The sequence below is a fragment of the Dysidea avara genome, chromosome 3, assembly GCF_963678975.1.
Source record: "Dysidea avara chromosome 3, odDysAvar1.4, whole genome shotgun sequence".
In the NCBI taxonomy this organism is placed as follows: Eukaryota; Metazoa; Porifera; class Demospongiae; order Dictyoceratida; family Dysideidae; genus Dysidea; species Dysidea avara.
Window position 1 is genome coordinate 32,305,025 of NC_089274.1, and position 19,735 is coordinate 32,324,759.

At 39.3% G+C, this 19,735-nt stretch overlaps 2 protein-coding genes across 4 annotated transcripts in view; one reads left to right on the forward strand and one right to left on the reverse strand.

Moving 5' to 3' along the window:
• Nucleotides 1-353: 353 nt before the first annotated feature.
• Nucleotides 354-8,727, reverse strand: LOC136250728 (uncharacterized). Its single transcript, XM_066042956.1, has 3 exons — nt 7,986-8,727; nt 1,127-1,603; nt 354-790 (listed from the first exon to the last, which is right to left on the reverse strand). Exons 1-3 carry the CDS (start codon nt 8,535-8,537, stop codon nt 545-547), a joined length of 1,275 nt encoding a protein of 424 aa, XP_065899028.1. The 5' UTR covers nt 8,538-8,727; the 3' UTR covers nt 354-544.
• A 28-nt stretch (nt 8,728-8,755) lies between these two features.
• Nucleotides 8,756-19,735, forward strand: part of LOC136250729 (nucleolar pre-ribosomal-associated protein 1-like) — a 59,592-nt gene continuing 48,612 nt past the window's right edge. For all 3 annotated transcript variants that reach the window (XM_066042957.1, XM_066042958.1, XM_066042959.1), the window contains exons 1-2: nt 8,756-8,854; nt 8,910-9,037. In XM_066042957.1, the coding sequence (XP_065899029.1) occupies nt 8,776-8,854; nt 8,910-9,037 (207 nt within the window). In that variant the 5' untranslated portion in view covers nt 8,756-8,775. The remainder of the gene's footprint in view (nt 8,855-8,909; nt 9,038-19,735) is intronic.

Sequence of the window (19,735 nt, forward strand, 5' to 3'; positions counted from 1 at the left end):
ATGCTGGACCAGCCGGACTGTGGGCTCCAGCCCTGTTATTAACTAAAGATGTGATTTTCCACTGGATGACTACTAGCTATACTCTGGCAATTAATCACACTTTCAGTGCTTCAGAAGGAAACAGACATAACAGTTATTTACTTACACACAGAAGTCAATCTTGGGCTTGATCATGTTACACTTAGTGAGTGTATAACTGCTTAATTCAGATATATATACCAACAGCAAAAAGGGTGCAGCATTGGTGACAAAAATTGTGAAATCAAAGGCAGTGGCCAAGAAATGGCTGCAATGCTAATTTTTTCAAGCAGGCTTTTGAAGGTCACACCCTTTTTAAAGCTTTGATGTTTTTGTAATAATTTTACTTCTTTATTTTAACATACATATTATAATATAATGTGTGACTGGGAAAAACGTACATAAAACACTGTATGCAAGAAAATATTATTTTGCATATGTGTATAAAGATTTAATATCATACAACAACAATTATTTGTATGCACAATCAGTTACTATACATGCAAACACTATACTATAAGCACTATTAGAAATATCTCTTGATAGCATCAACTACACTATAAATTGCACGTAACTTTTTAATGTTAGTCGGTATGATTTTGTTATTGTCAATAAACTCAATCCAATCAAGCAAAGATTTCCTCACATCCCTGGACATGTAGTTAGTGCCAAAAAAGCTCAGTAACTTGACCAAGCCATCTCGGATACTTATTGGTGTATAAGATTCACCCCAATTCAACATTAGTGGGATTAGGGCATCCTCACAGTAGCCCTAAAGAAAATATAACAACTTAATGACTAATATCTACATAAATATGGTGTATATACATATGTAACTGGATTAATGTAAATGTTTTCTGTGTACAAGAAGAGATTGTGTGATTTGTTTTCAGGGATTAGAGTTCAGATGCTGACACATGTGGTATGCTCATTCACGCCAAGCTATTGAATCTGACCTTTTCAACAAAGCACCTGATGGGTATTTTGACATATATACCTGAGTGACAAATGTAGACTCCAAAAAGGATGGAGCACCACTGTTACAGTGTACATGCATATAGTATTAATACAATAGTGACCCTCTACACATACTTCACCATATACATACCAATTCTTTCCAAGTATCGATAACATCACTGTTGAAACTTTTTACAACCTTGTTTACTTCTCTCTCAATCACCTCAGTACATAAATCACTACTACCGGCAGCACAATTAGCTAACATATGCAGCACTTCACGTTGGTCAGTAATTGCTTGTTTAGTAATGTAATGTTCCCACTCTGTCCACCCCTTCCCTTTTTTCTTTATCTTCTCTTCTTCTTTCTGCTTCATATGGTCTAAAATATCATCATCAGTAAATGTCACTAGTGGTACATTATGGGAGTCAAAGTAAAGCAGTGATATTTTAGCCTTCTCAGTGCTCCCACTTGTAGCATCTTTAGTTATCAGAGCCGATGCCCAATGGTTGGTTACTCCTAGTATAAAGACTAGGTGAGATGGACCAGGAGTAGTTTGAAATGCTTTAATAGCTTTATGTAATTGCTTGACGTGTGTAGCAGAATCTTGTATAAATCCAAAAGCATACTAATAAAGTAAATAAAATATTAGTTATTTTAGAACGCATATACCAACCATACTTATCCATACAGAAACCTGGAAATTTATTATTTACAAGTAATTTGGCCACAGCAGTCCAGGCATTTAAATGAGTCAAGTTGGCCCTGCCATTTATTTCTTACTAGTAAATATATAATACTACATTCATATGTACAGCTGCATCACATTATCTGTGAAGCTTCAAGTAGGATACTAAAATTCTATTAAATGACAATAATTATGTGTTATAGCTAAACTTCATGTGTTTCATTTGCAAGTAAAGCTGTAAGTGCTTTCACCACCACCGTAACCCTCTTGCATGTGGTATGCGCTACATTAAAACATTAAAAATGAAGTAGGGATCCAAGCGATAAAAAGCAGTGAAACAAGAGATGAATGATGGCATTACATCCTATAGTTTTATGGAAAAATCCCTACTTTGGCATTGAACAAAACATCAATGTTGGGATTTTCCTACAGAGATATGTTGCAATACAGTAGACTCTCATTTATCTGTACCCTTGTTTATCTGAAATGGATATGACTTTTCTATTAGAGTATTTTGAATACAAGTGTATGTCCTATTAGAGTATTTCAACAGAGCTCTGTATATAAAAGTATGGGCTTCAGTTATCCGAACAATTCACTTATCTGAACACTTTTATCACTGAGACACTTAGGGTTCAGATAACTGACGGTCCACTGTACCATACTCATCTCTGGTTTCACTACTTTTATTATTATTAATTATCTAGGACCGCGTCATATACAACCAAGTACATACACCAATGTGACAGCCCCCTGGTGACGCTATTAGGTGGTGAAGGCACAATCCCCAAATCATCTCAATATGTCACAGTAGTGACAGATATAACACAATAGTGGCATCATAACTAAAGGCCACCAGTAGCTCAGCGCCAGTACATCATTGGTGTGGTAATGGCATAGTGATGTGTACAAAGTATATGTATACAAAACATACAGGAGAGAACTATACATTAGTGCAGTATTGTATGCAGCAATACATTAGTTATAGGCAACATCACCAGATAAAAATTATTAGCCAATATAGAGCACAGTATATCAACATCAACTAGAGCTACATAGGGTTCATCAGTGGTGTAGCAATGGCACAGTGATGGGTGACACACTATAATTATGCATACACAACTTGCAGGAGATAGCTACACAATACTGTAGGAGTATGCAAGCCATGCAGATGAACCAGATAAAGGAAGACAGCCAAGCCAGCCAGAACCTAGTAGCTATGCCAGGTGAAGGCAAAAAAGATTAAGCACCTATTGAGTATTGAATTGCCTGACACCAACACAAAGGAAGTTCGCCATGCCAGCTGCACAAGACAAAATTGTATACTTGTATTTTATATGTAACTGTATTGTAAAGAGCATGGTATATGTTTTAATGTTTTCTTGTATTGTTTATTTATGTGAATGAATCCACTGGTAGCTAGCATGGAGACTTGAGATGTTACAAACATAAAAACTTACTTGTTATCTTCTTGTTTACATGTATAAAGTGGCCTGTGGCTCTCCTGCACGGGCATCGCTAACAGAGATGCCAACCTGTGAATAATTTTAGGAGTGAGACCTCAAACACTACCAGCAATGTGGACCAGACTCAAGTGCAGCTCTAGGATTTTTGGTAGTGAAGACCAAAAAAATTATACGTTTGTGCCTTTATCCCCGGTTAGTTCATGTCTCTAGACCTCGTAGTTTTCGAGAACATTATTTATTTATTAATTATTATTTATTTATGACGTAATTTTAACCGCATTTTGTATTATCTTTAGTACTTGGTTGTATAATAATAATTAATAATTATACAACCAAGTATTAAAGATAATACAAAATGCAGTCAAAATTACATCATAAATAATGAATGAATTAATGTACATGAAAACTACAAGGCGTACAGACATGCATTAACCGGCGATAGAATCACCATTGAACAAAGGCACAAATGCATACTCATTTTTGTGCTGGTGACTAAAAGGCCATATAATGCACACTACAAAACAGTTCAGTAATTAAGGCAGCCACGCCCAACACAATACAAAGGAAGTTTTCCCAGCCAGCTGCACAAGACAAGACTGAATAGGAAGAAGATTAATAGCAGTATGTTTCTTTGTATTGTTTATTTGTATTTTATATTCTCCCATGCTTACTAGGCTCTGGCTGGCTTGCTTTATCTGGCTCACCTGGCTAATCCATACTCTTAACTACTACAGTATTGTGTATCTCCAAGTTATGTATGCATATAGTATGCACCCATCACTGTGCTATTGCCACACCACTGATGAACTCCATTTAGCTACTAGTGACCTCTAGTTGATACTGTGCTGTATATTGGCTACATAGCTGATCTTCCATCTTTGGTGATATTGACAATAAAGTATTTGCTGCATACAATACTACAATGATGTATGTAACACTTTCACACCTCAGATCAAAGGAATTCCAGATGATACATTTGCCATGTATACCTCAACACAGGAAGACATCTAAATGTACACCAGTGTACATTGAAATGTATCCGGGAATGTGGTTGCACTTCTAAAAGAGCAAGCCACTTTCATCAAAGCAAGTATGGTCTTGATGTGGATGAGGTAGTGGTATCACCCTCTGTTTGTTTTATACAAGCTCAGACCGAAATCGATTGTGGAAATAAATCAATGCTCACGTGATGATTACCACAAATTGAAGCGTTGCCAGAAGCAGCAGTCAAATGAAGGCATTTTGGTATCTTTGCCGTTCTACAAGTTGGAAAATGTTACTTAAAGGTGAGAACTAGTCTTACAGTGCATTCCCAAGTGTTTCGGCACGTATTTAAATGTGGACACGCCCACATTACGGACGACACAAGTTAACCACTACATAACGAAGCTTAACCCTTTAGTATACATTGTGATTAGTCTTTAAACAACGTGAAAGCATTAAAACACTTGTAATTTCCCCGAAATTTTCCCTACTCGACTTTCCGCGATATCCGTAGGACTCATCTGTTTATTATAACAATTGTAGCTACAACGTTACTTGCTGCCTAATCATAATCGAATCTTTCAGGCATGCATATATAACGAATCCAGTGATTCCACTCGTATTGGCATTAAGGCTATCAGCCTTAATGGAAGTGTTACATATTAGCTGTAACATGGGCACTCGTGATTTGCCAGAAATGTATGCCCGCAGTCCTCGGGCAAATCACTCGTGCCCATGTTACAACTATAAAATAGCTCTCTCCTGCATGTTTTGTATGCGGCATATACTGTGTACACATCACTGCCCATTGCCACACCAATAATATACCAGCACTTAGCTACTGGTGGCCTCTAGTTACGATGCCACTATTGTGTTATACGTCACTACTGTGCCACAAGTTGATTTGGGATCATGATTATTTTGATAATGCCTTCACCACCTAGTCACTTGCATAGCCTCACCAGGGGGTTATCATGTTGGTGCATGTACTTGGTTGTATGTTACCCAGTCCTAGTAATAATAATTACTTGGATATTTAAATTAATAATTCATTAATGTACTAGTTTGTTTGTGGTTTTTGTTTTTGTTAGGGCTATGATATCTAGATGTGACTGTTTTTACTAGAATATAGAATACAGGGTTTCATTGAGGGGGGGCACTCACCCTTTTGGCAAATGCTCACCCCCCTTAAATTTAAGCAATAGTGTAGATGAAAGTGTCTCAGGATGAATCAGAAGCAAACTACGAGAAAGGAGTCTCAGGTACCTGAGAATGCACCAGAAGCAATTTACATGAACGAGTCTAAAACACAAAATTTTTCTGAAGCAGCATGTTATTCTCAGGTACCTGAGAATGCACCAAAAGTAATCTACAAGAGTCCAAATTGTAAAATTTTCCTTGAGTGGTTAGAATCCAACCAGAAGCAATCCAAGAGAGTTAAAAATACAAAAATTTCTGGAGTGACATGTCACATATTCAGTACCTGATAATGCACCAAAAGTGATAGTCTAAAATGCAAAAATTTTCTGGAGTGGCATGTTATTCTCAGGGACTGTACCTGATAATGCACCAGAAGCAACCTGACTGTCTAGTGGGCATGGCCCCTAGACGCTGTGCACATAAAAGTATGTTTACACCATTGCTCCCCCCTCTCTCCTCCACTCTGATAAAACTGTATTTCCCCCCTTGAGTCATTTCCTAGATGAAGGACTGACACGGATGTTATATTAGGGTGACTGCTTTATTAGAGTATCTCAAGCCAACTGGACTAAGTCTATTCACAATATTTAAGGGCCATGGTCATGACACTAAAAGTGCATATTTAATGGTCACTATAAGTATCCCGTTACGAGGGTGATATCATTGTTATTACACAAGTCCTCGGCTCCGCCTTGGACTCGTATAATAACAATGATATCGTCCGATTATACAGGATCTGGTTTGAGTTTTGTCACTGTACTCAAGATTTCATCCGAATTGTGTGGAGATTCAACTTCGTAGCTACAAGAGAGACCCTGCATACTGCCTCTATAAACTGCATGTAGCAAAGAGCAATGTTACGAAGCAGCAGTTCCAGGTACGATAGAAAAAAATACCAACAAGTGGATACCATAGTCCAAGATAGAATGATGAAGCTAGAGATTATCGAAAGAAGTTAGTTCTTCACCATAGTGACCGTTGGGACTGATTGCTGGAGCAAAAATCGGCACAGACTGTTATTGACATTTGTTAAACTATTGTATTGATTAACTGTTTTCTTGTAAGATTTAGCAGGTTTAAGTGCTATACTGGTGTGTTTTGTATTAATATTTCCTTATTTGGCTCTTTGTTCCATTGGTAAAAAATACAATTTGCTGTTATTATGATGTCACGAACAAGACTGAGTGGCTCCACAACAGGGTGATAACTAATACATCATACAGTAGCAGTGCCGCTCTGTCTAGCCATATGGTAGTTATAACCCAGTGTGGCACTTCGACACTCCCACGCACTGGGATTTAAGATCACTAAGAGGTGTGTCCCTCAATCATCATTGGTCCAGCTGTACTAGATCATAAAGGGACATGTTGCTCGACTGCTATTGGTCCAGCTAGTTCATAAAAAGTCCTATTGCGCAGGTAGTGTCTACCAACTGTCTACAGGTAGTGAGCACTTTATTTAGTGCATGCCACTGGTGAGTTTATTCTGGCAAGAGTTTATTCTGGGAGTTTGTAAAAGACGGAATAAGGAATAGCGGAATAACGGAATAACTCGCATCACGACGAACGGGCATTTATATGGCTTATGCAATGTTAGGGTGATTGTACTGTTACAGCTGTGAACTCATCCCTCGTAGATATCCTTACAATGTAGGGTGATTGTAATTGATTGCGTGTACTGTTACAGCTGTGAACTACACTGCTTCGTCACTCATAGATGTCCTAGCGAAATGATTACTATACGCTCTTACTACTACTGTATGTAGCTAAGCTAGAATATACAGTAGTTAGCTATTAGTTTCGTTTTCGAGTCTTCATGCTTCCAGTGGAGGGATGAGCGAAACGGCTGTCACACCCCCTTTTGCTCGCGACATTGGTACCGTACTTTACATACAGTAGTAGCTAGTAAGAGCTATAATCAAATGTAATTTTGCACTTTGTAAGCGGGTACTGTATGTTAAGTATGGTACCAACGTCATGAGCAAAGGGGGCGTCGCAGTCGTTTCGTTTCATCCCTCCACTGGAAGGATGAAGACTCGAAAACGAAACTAATAGCTAACTACTGTATATTCTAGCTTAGCTACATACAGTAGTAGTAAGAGCGTATAGTAATCATTTCGCTAGGACATCTATGAGTGACGAAGCAGTGTAGTTCACAGCTGTAACAGTACACGCAATCACCCAACATTGTAAAGATATCTACGAGGGATGAGTTCACAGCTGTAACAGTACAATCACCCTAACCGATTGCATAAGCCATATAAATGCCCGTTCGTTGTGATGCGAGTTATTCCGTTATTCCTTATTCCGTCTTTTACAAACTCCCATTTATTTTGGCAAAAGAATGGTGGTCATACAATGTGTTGATTAACCTCTAGCCTTGTGATGGTGGTCAGTGGCAGACCAAAAATAAGGTTTGGGTGATTTTTCAATATTAGGGCTTATATGTTTTTTGTGTGGGTTTAACGCTATATTCGATATACCAAGACTCTTCCGTAAAAGTACCTTTTGTCCCTTAAGATGTGTCTAGGGTGGTTTTTAGAGGTGGCATTTTGGCAGGACTGAGGAGCTGTTCAATATTAAGGCAATCCCTACTTAAATAGTATGGTATTCATACATTAGGATTAGACTAATACATCAACTCTTTATATTTATAATTCCATCATGCCATACCTGCATTACAAAAATAGGTGGATCAACTTTGCTGGATGGACGATGATGGTTGTCTAATAAATAATGTAAAAATGATCGCTCCATGTCACCAGTTATTATATGATCCTCAGTCCATGGCCACCAAGTATCATAGGTAACACGACCTAAAAGTTGCTTCAGAGAACACCAGTAACGCCACCAGTAAGCTGAACTACTAGACATTATCTGAATAAGTCCGTGTACTTCCTCAGTTTCATCAGCATGGCACATTTGCCTAGCCAGTAGCGCATTATGTAGAGCATAATGACCACAGTATCCAGACTTGTGCTGTTTTGCTACTGTAAACTGGATGACTTCAAACTGAGCCTGGCGATGGGAGAAACCTGTTAGAACTACGTCATGGCTACTGTCCCGAATTACATCTAGCAGTCCAATTTTTTTCCTCTTTGCTACAAAACCACTCGGCACCTTGTGAATAGTAGCACACTTTTCTACATGAGAAAACACATCAGTCAGTAAATCAGTGAGAATGTCAGTAACTACGCTTAAAGCTTCTGTCTTGTCGCTTGCCATCTTCGTGCCAGTCTAGTTAGTGGCCTCAGAACATATATATCACAGAGTAAAATAACTCGCAACTTTTGTACCTTTACCAACTATGCCTGGTCATCTATAAGCTTAGTCATCTTCTCCCCCGCTAACACAACAGCTACTTCATGGTAGCTGACAAAGTGCTGAGTCATATATGCATGTCGTACGAATAAAATAAGGCCCATCGACTTATTTCGGTAACTGTGGATCACGTGGGAGCCACATGGCGACTGAAGGTCTGGAGTTGTGTAAAAAGTTCTTGGAGCTTTCTTCATCCAAAGAACCAAAAAACGTGGTCGCTGGTTTGTAGCCGTGCGCAAACCGTAGTGTCTTTTTATCACTTTCTCCCGTCTACAGGTTTAAATTTGTTTTTGAAAGAAGTAGATTCACCAGATTTTCTAGCACATTATGTGAAACTGTCAAAGGACTGTGGAGAGCTTTGTGCTGCCTTGGAATGGGATAAGCAGCAACGAACCCATAATGTGGTGAGGATCTGTATTGAACTTGTGTTCTTTGCACATACATGCACACAAGAAGTGCTGAGGTGTATGTACAATAGGAATGACCATACCGCTATCTTGAACGATGAGACATCTAGCTCACTTAGCATTGATGAATTGACTTGGTTTTATGCTATGGCTTTGTGTCAATTTTTCTTTGCATTTTTTTGCTGTAAATGGCAGCAGAACGTTTAAACAGTGAACTGGACTGGTGTTTTTTTAATTATAAAAACTTATCCGTCAGGATTTTTTTGTGCAATTCGTACAGCTTTAGTTTAAAGGTTCATGATTTATAGCCTTCTCACACGTCCCTAGTGGGATAGTATTTACAGTCAGACAATGGCATGCAGCGTTTCCTTTGATGTGTGGAGGTCTCTTATTTACGAAGTAACCTGGTATCAAGTGTCTTATTGGTGAGACACCTGACTCAATAGGACAGTTGTTTACAACCACAATGTGGCCCACATGTAATGCAATTAGGCTTTTGTGGTAATTAACACATCAGTATAATGGAAACTATATAGCCAAATAATTATTAATCATACAGTAAAGTAGACCAGCTACAGTCAAGTAAATTTTTAAAGTCATTCAGTGAGGGAGCATTAACTACGTGATGAGGTAGGTTATTCCAATCATTAATAGCTCTCACAGTAAAAAATGAAGATCTCACTCTAGTAGATGATTGTGGCTTAAATAGTTTGTAATTATGACCCCTAGTTATTGATAAACTATTGATGGTTAGTGATTCACGTTAAGATTATTATGTAGAAGTTGATAAATCATTATCATATCACCACGATGCCTCCGGTATTTTAGTAATGGCAAGTTTAATTCAATAAGACAGTCATCATATGCATAATCTTGAAGGTTGTGGATTAACTTCGTTGCTCTTCTCTGCGCTTTCTCTATGTTTGCTGATCAAGGATATACTGGGGTCCCCAGACAATATTACCATACTCCAACACACTTGCTGAAGCTGATGGAAATCATCATTTGTCTTAATAGTTCTGAACATTTTAAGGTCGTCAGTAGAATGAACAATACAGCTGTTAACAATTAATGTACCACTCTGCGTGGGCAGTTCAAAGGCACCGCCAGTGCCATAATTTGTATATTGCACTGCTGCAGACCGCAGCGAGTGCATTATAACTTATAACGCACTGGTTGCGGTTTTGTAGACCACAACGAGTGCATTATAAGTTATAATGCACCGACCGCAGTGCAATATACAGATATTGCACTGGCTGCGGTTTTGTGCAGCATAGCACAAGTGCCGGTGGTGAAGACCACTACGACACCTCACCTAATAGGTGGAAAGACACTTCACAGATCACTCGAATTCTTTTATAGCCTGACATGTAAAGATCGATTGTGGGCCATAACGTCACCAATACGTATAATGTTTACGAGCAGCCAATGGCGATCGAAAAAGCCAACGCGGGTGGCCACAACTCTAGTCTACATATATATATATAAACGTACTTATATAGCTTACTAGTCTGGTGCCATCTTAGCCCAGATTAAACTGTAGTCCACTTCGACAATGACTCAATAAAACAAATATATTCTAAATAATACTAACCTTTAAGTTCGATTGTGGGAACAAGTTTTGTCATGCCACCAGATTCGAGTTTAGCCAGTGTGAATATAGTAAGAATTAGACTAGTATCGTTTAGTAGTTAGGTTTTGTTTACTTAAACCGTCTATTTAGCTGCTTTTTTTCACTCGAGAGAATCACTGGTGATTAGTCTGGTGCTTAGTCTATATGGCACACTGGCATGCTGAGCACTACATGATGAGAGTCAAACAGCGAATGCAGGTTAGTGATATAACCCATAGCGTACTAGCTTTCAATATCTCAGGTGGCTGCAGTACTGCAGGGGGAACGTCATCGCAACGTCTGGCTTGGTTACCCACAATCAATGTTAGAAACCTGGCCTTTATAAGTGCTACAGCTGTCTTGTGAGACTCTCCCCACCTATTAGGTGAGTGGTACATAACAGTTATACAACGTGCACTCGTGCTCTGCCTGTATAAACGCACTTGCCTTCGGGCCGTCTTTATATAATATTACACTTAGTTGATGCAATATTACTTAGTTGATGTAAAATTAATAAAGTAGTGGGCGAATGTTTCTAAAACATGCTGTAATATTGTACTTCTACCGCTATGAAGGGATAGTGAGATACAGCTGCATTTAATAAACGCTACCAAGAGTTCATAATATATATACTAAGGAGAGTATCCTACTCTCATATACCCCTGTAGAAAGGCGTATCGTGAAGTTATGACATAACACTTCTGAGTTCGCCCGTTTTTCTTTGTATAATTAATGATGTCATTAGTTGAACATGGTATCGATTGAACGCGTGCCTACCAACATCGCTAGCAACCAAATTAACTCCAGCTCTAAGCGTTTCTCACCCAACTACAATCGTTCCTTCATGGGTTAAGACCGCTTCGTAGGCGTTTCTTACTAGGCCATTCGCAAATACGGCTATCCTGAGCGTCGCAAGTGTGAAACGGCGCTAACGATTCTTGCATTTTTACGGCTTCCTATACGTCACAAACCACAACATCTTGTCGTTACGTCATAACTTCACGATACGCCTTTCTACAGGGGTATATGAGAGTAGGATACTCTCCTTAGTATATACACCCTGTATATTATGAACTCTTGACGCTACACAACAACTTGAGCTATGTATTACAACCAGGTGGATGGTTGGGGAGTGACCATAGTGGTTTACAAAGCTATGTGTATGTTAGATACCCACTGGAGGTTTTTTAGTAGGGTTGACAACCCGAAGGCGCGGTTTGGTCACCGAGGAATGGCATTAATTAGTGACTGAGGTGCAGCCGAGGTCACTAATTAATGCCCGCCGAGGTGTCAAACCAAGCACGAGGGTTACAACCCTACTAAAAAACGACAGTGGGCATCTAACCTATTTAGAATGCAGCTCGTTACCAGCACTGACAAAAGAAGCACATAGTCACGCTAGGTAAGGTCCTTTACAGCATGTTTGCTTGTGCCGCCAACTTAGTGGCCAGGCTAGTGTTGTTTTAGTAGCTGTTATTTAGGTCCAAGGCTTGTTTACTAGCTAATACAAGCTGGCCACGAGGAGACAAGCTTTATTATAACTGACCACGAAGCGACAAGCTTTGTTACAACTGGCTATGAAGTGACAAGCTTTATAGCAACTGGCCACGAAGCTTTATTACAACGCGACAAGCTAATAACAACTGGCCACAAGCTAATAACAACTGGCCACGAAGTGACGAGCTTTATAACAGCTGGCCACGAAGCTACAGGCTTTATAACTGGCCAAAGAGTGACAAATGTTACAAACAGCTGCAATAGCATAGCTGAAGTGTGTTGATGGTCTAATGGCGACAGTGCTATTATTATTTATTGATAATCAGCAGGACCCTCCAGGGGTATAATGCTGATGTGCAATTACATGTGTACAATTTCAATTAGTTACTTAACTATATAAGTATGTACAATTACGACAAGTTACTTAATTATATACGTATGTACAATTACAATAATAAACTATAAAAATATATACAATTACGATAAGTTACTTAACCATATACATAAAAGGGGCTAATTTTTGCTTAAATTCTTCAACACAGTCAGTCTCAATAATCTCAGCATCTAATCTATTCCATTCTGGTACAGTTCTTGGGAGGAAGGAATATTTATATACACATGCTGACAAGCAGACGAATGCAAATGTGCTTGCTGTAAACTCGCAACTCCAGTAGTTTCACTGATGGCTAGCTAGTTGTGAATGTGAACATTGTTGGGGTAACTGTGATATGTATCGAGCAGCTGGCTCTTTCGGTTGATGGCTAGATTGGTCAAGTGCTGGTATGGCTGATGAAGGTAAAAACCCAAATCTCACTAACCATACAACCACTAATTAAATCAGTGACATAGAAAACTCTTGAATTTACCATAACAGTCTCACATGACAAGAGGTCTCTAAATGAAACTTAGAGCCCTCACCTCAGGTCTCTAAGTGGTATTAATAACTTCATTAACTGTGTCAACATCAAAGAGAATTATTCGTGCTGCTTTCTAAGTAATTATTTATTTCACAGGATGTGAAATAATGCATGGTTGAATGGCTTCGATACCGATGGAGTGTCCCTTTAACTGTGTAGCTCAGTGGGGATTTGGTTAATCAAAAAAAGTCATAATTCAGTTTGTGCATGGCCTTCGCCATATCAAAGCTCACTCTGTAGACCTAGACAGCCGTGCTGGCAATGGCTATTCACATTTGTTGCCATTCACGCATATCTATAATGCCTCAAATATATTATCAACTTAACAAACCTTTATTCACGCTCCATGGCTTTCGCGACCTCACATCTTTTGCTTGCTGAAATACCCTCAGTGTTTACAATGGGAACTCCAGAGCTCAATATAACAAATTTTTTTGATCTGTCAAATTGTCAGGTCAAAATGAGTTTTGACAGGACATTGGTTAAACTGGGATCCCGGTTAAACTTGACGGGCCATAAAACTAATAGTGCAAAGAGTACTATATAGTGTGTGGAGCACACTCTGAAATGCATAGGATAAGCTGCCTTCTAGGGAGTCTGGGATAGAGGAAATTTTTGAAATCTAGGTATCAAAACATGTTATATTTGTACTGTACAGCTAAGTACACTTGCAAAATTACTGCAGAAACTGCACCACTGAGTGAAGTATTATACACTAACAGTATTTTTACACAATAAATTTCAAGCAACACATTTTTGGTGTACGCATAATGCACTTTGCTTTGAGAAACACTTTATGAATAAATGTTTATGTAGTTACTAGTAATGTGCAGACTAATCATTATCATTTACTTCAGATGAAGAGTCATCACTTGAAAATAGCCACTGGTCCCACTCATCAAGGGTAAACGTGTCATTGTCATCCTCATCAGATTCAATATCAACATTTGAGGATGATCCAGCCATCTGCCCTCTTGGCTTATAATGCTTCCTGGCACTCTGTTGAGGCCTCCGTGTGCTTTCGTTCAGTCACATTTTGATTACCGTCAGCAGAAAACTCCTTCAATGTGGACTCTTCAATATGTATTTCCAAAAGGTCATTCATCGTTGACATTTGAAGAATATTTCTTCTGGCACCTTTTAGGTACTTCAAACTCGAAAAAATCTGTTCAACTCGTGAATTGGAGAATGGTAAGCTAAAAATCATTGCAAAACACTTGCCCACCCTGCTGCATCTGGACAAACAAACAGATTATACCAAACCTTACGATTGTCAGTAGTTTCTATTCCTAGATAAGACCTAGCATACACTACAGTATCTTCTATTTCATCTTGCATGGATGGAATGCTGACACCTGTTGCTGTCAAGGGATCTCTGAAATTTGTGCATAACAACTCAATGGCATCTTTAACCTCTTTCAGTGAACCATCCTCTGTATCATCATCAGAATCTACACCAGGCCTTCTCACCCAGCTCTGTGTATCTAAAAAAGCTATCTTAGCCCTCAATTCACTGGTGTCTGACCATTCCAGTCTTTCTTGCATAGTTTTGTACAGCCTGTCAAGGTCACCTATGGCTTGTTTCTTACAATACTCGAACGTAGCATCATTATAGTTCTTTATAGCTGTTCCTTGATAGCTGGCAGAACTACCTTCTGTGACAACCCTATCTTGAACCAGTTTGACAGTGGACCACTCCGATGGATCTTTCCTTCTTAGTGACTTCAATGTGTTGACTGTTTTAAGAAGCTGTTTAAAGCCATATACTATATCACAATCTAATTTCTGCAAGCATAAGCTAAGAATTGCAGGCCCCTTCAAAACCTCAATAAACATTGCACATCCATCTAAAAACTTTGCATGTGACCACTTCAACAAGTATCCCTTTAAACAAGCCCTGTCTTCTGATTTAATGGATGTGTCTTCACATAGTGCAACCAGGTGAGAAAGTTAAGCACCAAATTGATCAATAACCCTTTGTAATGCTTTTCGTTTATGATTTAGCCACTGTGAGCCTTGTGCACGTACAGGTAGACAACCGTGCCCTTTAAATTCAAATACCTTTTGAAGGTCTTCAGTAATACATTTTAATTCTCGTACCTTTTTAGGGGATTTTTCATACAAATAGTATACAGTAGCCTTTAATAACAAATCAATACTTTAAACAATGAGCTCACCAAACCGATGTGCAAAACACCAGCTACAGTAAATCCAAGGTATGTTGCGACATAAATTGGTTCTGATACTTGAATGCTTAACTGATGCCCCATCTGTTCCCCCTCCTTTTAAGTTGGGCATGGTAGCCAAGATACTTGACTGATCATTCTCAATCCCCAAAATGGAAAGTACCTCTCCTAGGCATTTTAACAGGCCATCAGCATCAGCTTTGCTTACAGTACCAACTGACAAAGATCTAGCACACGACTTGATCTCTTTAAGGTGATCATATTTATCACAATACAGTAGTACTACAGCTTCATTTTCAACTTTTGCAGCATCGGTAGTTCCAGCCATAAGAAAGCTAAAAAACTGACCTCTCTCATTAAGAAATCAATAAAAGGATCGCTGTGATTCAGCAATGAAATGGGTGAAGCTTTTGCAGAAAACATTATTATAAACAGTGCCCAGGTCAACTCCATGCCTGCTTTCCAGTTTGTAGGTTGTAAATGGGATTCCTTTTTTGGCCATAGTAAAACACACATCAAATTTTCGTTTAAGAGGCTCACGCGACGAAATCTAACTTCATCAGAGAACGCAGGATGGGTGCAACAGACGTCAGTGGCTCATGACTGTCCTTAGCTTGGTTGATCTTCAAGTAATTCATGGTTGCAGAATGCTGACAACTTATTGTGTGATCGACCGCGTTGCTGGTTCGATGGTTTGTAGACCCATCTGTCCACACACGAGAAAAGTTTCTTTGGCTCGTAATTTTGCTTTCGTATTGGCGACACATTTCACACCAAATCACTGCTACAGTAGATTGATCATTCTTCTCTGTGTTGCAATGAAGCCAGGTAAGCATCTGATGATCCGTGTTGTACTGCCTTAGCCATTTTTCGAATGTTCTGTAAGTTATTTGGTGCTTCTTTTCTTCTCCTTCACTAAATCCAACCCTGTGGTAGCATGTTTTTAAGCGGCCATTATTGACCGGAAGAATTCAATTATGAGCGGTCATGTGATCTATATGTCCGGATATTGACCAGTGACTGGCCGTTATATTGAGCTCTGAACTCTCTACACTAACTCACTGATTCTATGCCATTGTCTAAAACACTTAGACACTCATAATATACGCCTCAGTAATTATTTGCATCACCTCAGGTTTTTAAATCCTCGAAGACACCTATTACGAGTGTCTAACTATTGCGTAGATGGTATTCATGCAAATTCTTAGAAGTGCTTACTATAACATACAGTATTATGGCTGTATAAAAGGAAGAATGGCAGTTTAACACTGCGTTCACACTAGCACGATAGCACGGTTCGGTACAGCATGGTTCGGTACGGTCCAATTGTAGTGCCTGTTCACACTGTAAAATCTCACACACTTCGTGGCCTGGTTGCGATAAGCGCGTAAGTAATATTATTGTAATTATTATCAGTGCGCTTACTGAAAATGGAAGTTGCTATTGTCTTTCAAGTTTATTCACTGTTTTTTCTCTGGAAGTCGATCATCTCTAAAAGAGCAGCAATGGAAAGACAACGTCGCAGATTTCAGAAAGCACAACGACGAATTGTAACTATGAAACAGCATTTGGCAAGGAAACGGCGAATTTTAACTATGGCTATTGCCATTCAAGTGGCCTCCTTTCCAGTAGAATAGTGTTTTTGGGTTTCTTCCTCAAGGTATTTTTCTGACACTTTGTAGTTGTTATCGCCATTTTTATTTATTAATTTGCTACAACACAAATAATACTGACTAGCTACCATCAGTGTATATTAGCTATGTACATAAAATTGCTGGTCACTGTGTAGCATCTTGATATGGTCTTTTACAGGTCCGATGTGTGGTGGAATAATGTTGTTCTGAGAACATTCACCCAGCAAGATTGGCTAGATAACTTTCGGATGTCCAAAGAAACGTTCTTGTATATTTGTAGCAAATTGCCTGTAGCAAATTGCCTCCAGCTTTGGCAAGAACTGATACTCTGATGAGAAAGTGTTTGTCCATAGAACGCAGAGTGGCTGTTACTATTTGGAGTCTGGCAACCCCAATTGAATACCGTACAATCGCCCACCTGTTTCGTATTGCACGGTCAACTGTGTGCAAAATAGTACATGAAACATGTCGCTGCATAGTGGATGTATTGTTAAAGGAGTATATTAAATTCCCCACTAATAATCACCTATCTACTGTTGTTGAAGAGTTCAAAACCAAATGGGGTGTCCCTCCGTGTTTTGGAGCTATTGATGGCTGTCATATACCAATTTCTGCCCCAAATCTCATGCATACTGACTATTATAATAGAAAGGGTTGGTATTCAATGTTAATTCAAGGAGTCGTTGATGCCAATTACCGCTTCCTAGATGTGTGTGTAGGATGGCCAGGAAGCGTCCATGACGCAAGAGTGTTTGCTCAATCTACCCTCTATGACAACATTGAACACCACCATATCTTGCCTAGCAACACAATTACTGTATCAGGAGTTCGTATTCCACTATACTTGATAGGTGACTCAGCCTATCCATTGAAATTATGGTTGATGAAGCCCTTTGCACACAATACAGACTTGACCAGTGATCAGAGAAATTACAATTATCAAATGTGCAGGGCACGGATCACTGTTGAAATAACATTTGGTCGTCTCAAGGGTAGATGGTGCCGTTTGATGAAGAGAAATGACATGAATGTTGATAACATCCCACATGTCATCACTGCTGCCTGCATCCTTCACAATATATGTGAAGTCCATGGCGAACATTTTAATGATACTTGGGTACAGAACGTGGATAGTGATTATGATCAACCAGTAACTGTTGCCAGAGATACAGCCACTGGACCACCACAAAATGTGAGAAATGCTTTAATAGAATACTTTCAACACAACTAGTAAACAATGTATTATGAATGACTGATATACATGCTATCACAGTTTGAGTAAAATATTGTACCTATACATACAGCAACTACAATACATAGGTTTATAATCCTTCTTGTATTGCATCCGGATCATAATCTGGACCAAAGCTGCTAAAAGGTGAGTAATGTGGTGGTGGGGGTCCGTGGTGAGGTACGCTAAAACGTGTAAACATTTGCATCATCTGGAATTGGAATTCCCTTTCTTCTCGGCGCATCTGGGCATCACATTCCATTTGCCTCTCCTCAATTCTCGTTCGTTTCTCTTCAAGGTCTACCATTAGCCTGTCACTCTTTGCCTGCAACTCGATCATTTTATCAAACAATTCATTGGTGGTTTCTCTTTTGCCAAGCTTACGTTTCTTGCCTTTACCACCGGAAGTCTGTGTATCACCATCCATAGCAGCATTATCAGTACCTGATGATGATGAATTACTACTTGATGAGTGACCTGATGCATGACTTGTTGCAGGGCTTGTGGACCCTTCACTATAGTTAGCTGCTCCCTCAGACATGTCCTGGGTATCATCATGCCCTAGGCTGTCCACAGCCTGTGAGTCAGAAAAGCTCTCCACAACGACAGGTGGTTTCTGTTGAATGCTTAGCTGCCATTACTTCATTCATAGTGTCAAAATACTCCCATTCGTGGTACCTTCCTTGTCCAGTAGTATCTCGCTTATCACGAATCTTTTTGTACTCTGCTTTGAGCTTTTTAATCTTGTCCCTGCATTGCTCCAGGGTACGTGTGAAACCGCCCTTGCTTAATCCATCTGCAATTTTGCGAAACACAGTACTATTTCTACGGCAACCTTTTAATTGTTGCTGAATAACATCCTCACTCCGTAAGCTGATAAGCTTGAAAGTCTCTTCGCGACTCCAGTTTACAGCAGCCATTACAGTCGGTGCACGCGACCTATAAAATAAATATATTTATGCGCTTATATTGAATGTTATCGTACCGTACCGTGCTGGCCTTGTAGTTTGAAGTGTGCCAGCTCGGTTCGATTGGGCACAGTTCGGTCACAGTTCACACAGCACTTTTTACCGAACTGTGTTATCGTGCTAGTGTGAACGCAGTGTAAGCCTAGGCCAGCTGCCTTCTCAGCCTATTGTTAAGGCTGGCTCTGGCTGCTAGTGCTTTCCTTACAAGTCATGAAGGTCGCACACGCACTAAATTAAACCTTAAGGCAGTATTAAAGCTATAGTTTTGTAGAGTAGCATGACTATTCCTACACTTACACGGTCCATATTTGTTATAGTGAATGAACACCTGCAGATTGGTATAAACTTTTCCAGATCAGTCTGCGAGTCCTGTCCACAAGTCCATTCTGTGAAATACATTATGCCAGCAATACCTGCTTCATAGTTAAATATTTTATTATGTACATACTAGTAAATATTCTGTTCTATCCCAAAATTCAAGGCAGATATTCTGGATTAACTGCTGGATTTGCACAAAATATACTTTTTTAGGATTTTGGGGCTAGCTGCATGTAAGAAAGTTCTGGTATGCATTATGCACATGTATGGTGATACTAAGGATAAGCACAGTAGTTATGCAACACACGGTACATAGTAATACTGTATAATAG

Coding starts and splice junctions, on each gene's coding strand:
- LOC136250728 (XM_066042956.1), bottom strand. CDS start 8,537: ATGGCAAGCGACAAGACAGAAGCTTTAAGCGTAGTTACTGACATTCTC. Junction 1,604..7,985: donor CACCTATTTTTGTAATGCAG/GTATGGCATGAT, acceptor TTACTTTATTAG/TATGCTTTTGGATTTATACA. Junction 791..1,126: donor TCGATACTTGGAAAGAATTG/GTATGTATATGG, acceptor TATTTTCTTTAG/GGCTACTGTGAGGATGCCCT.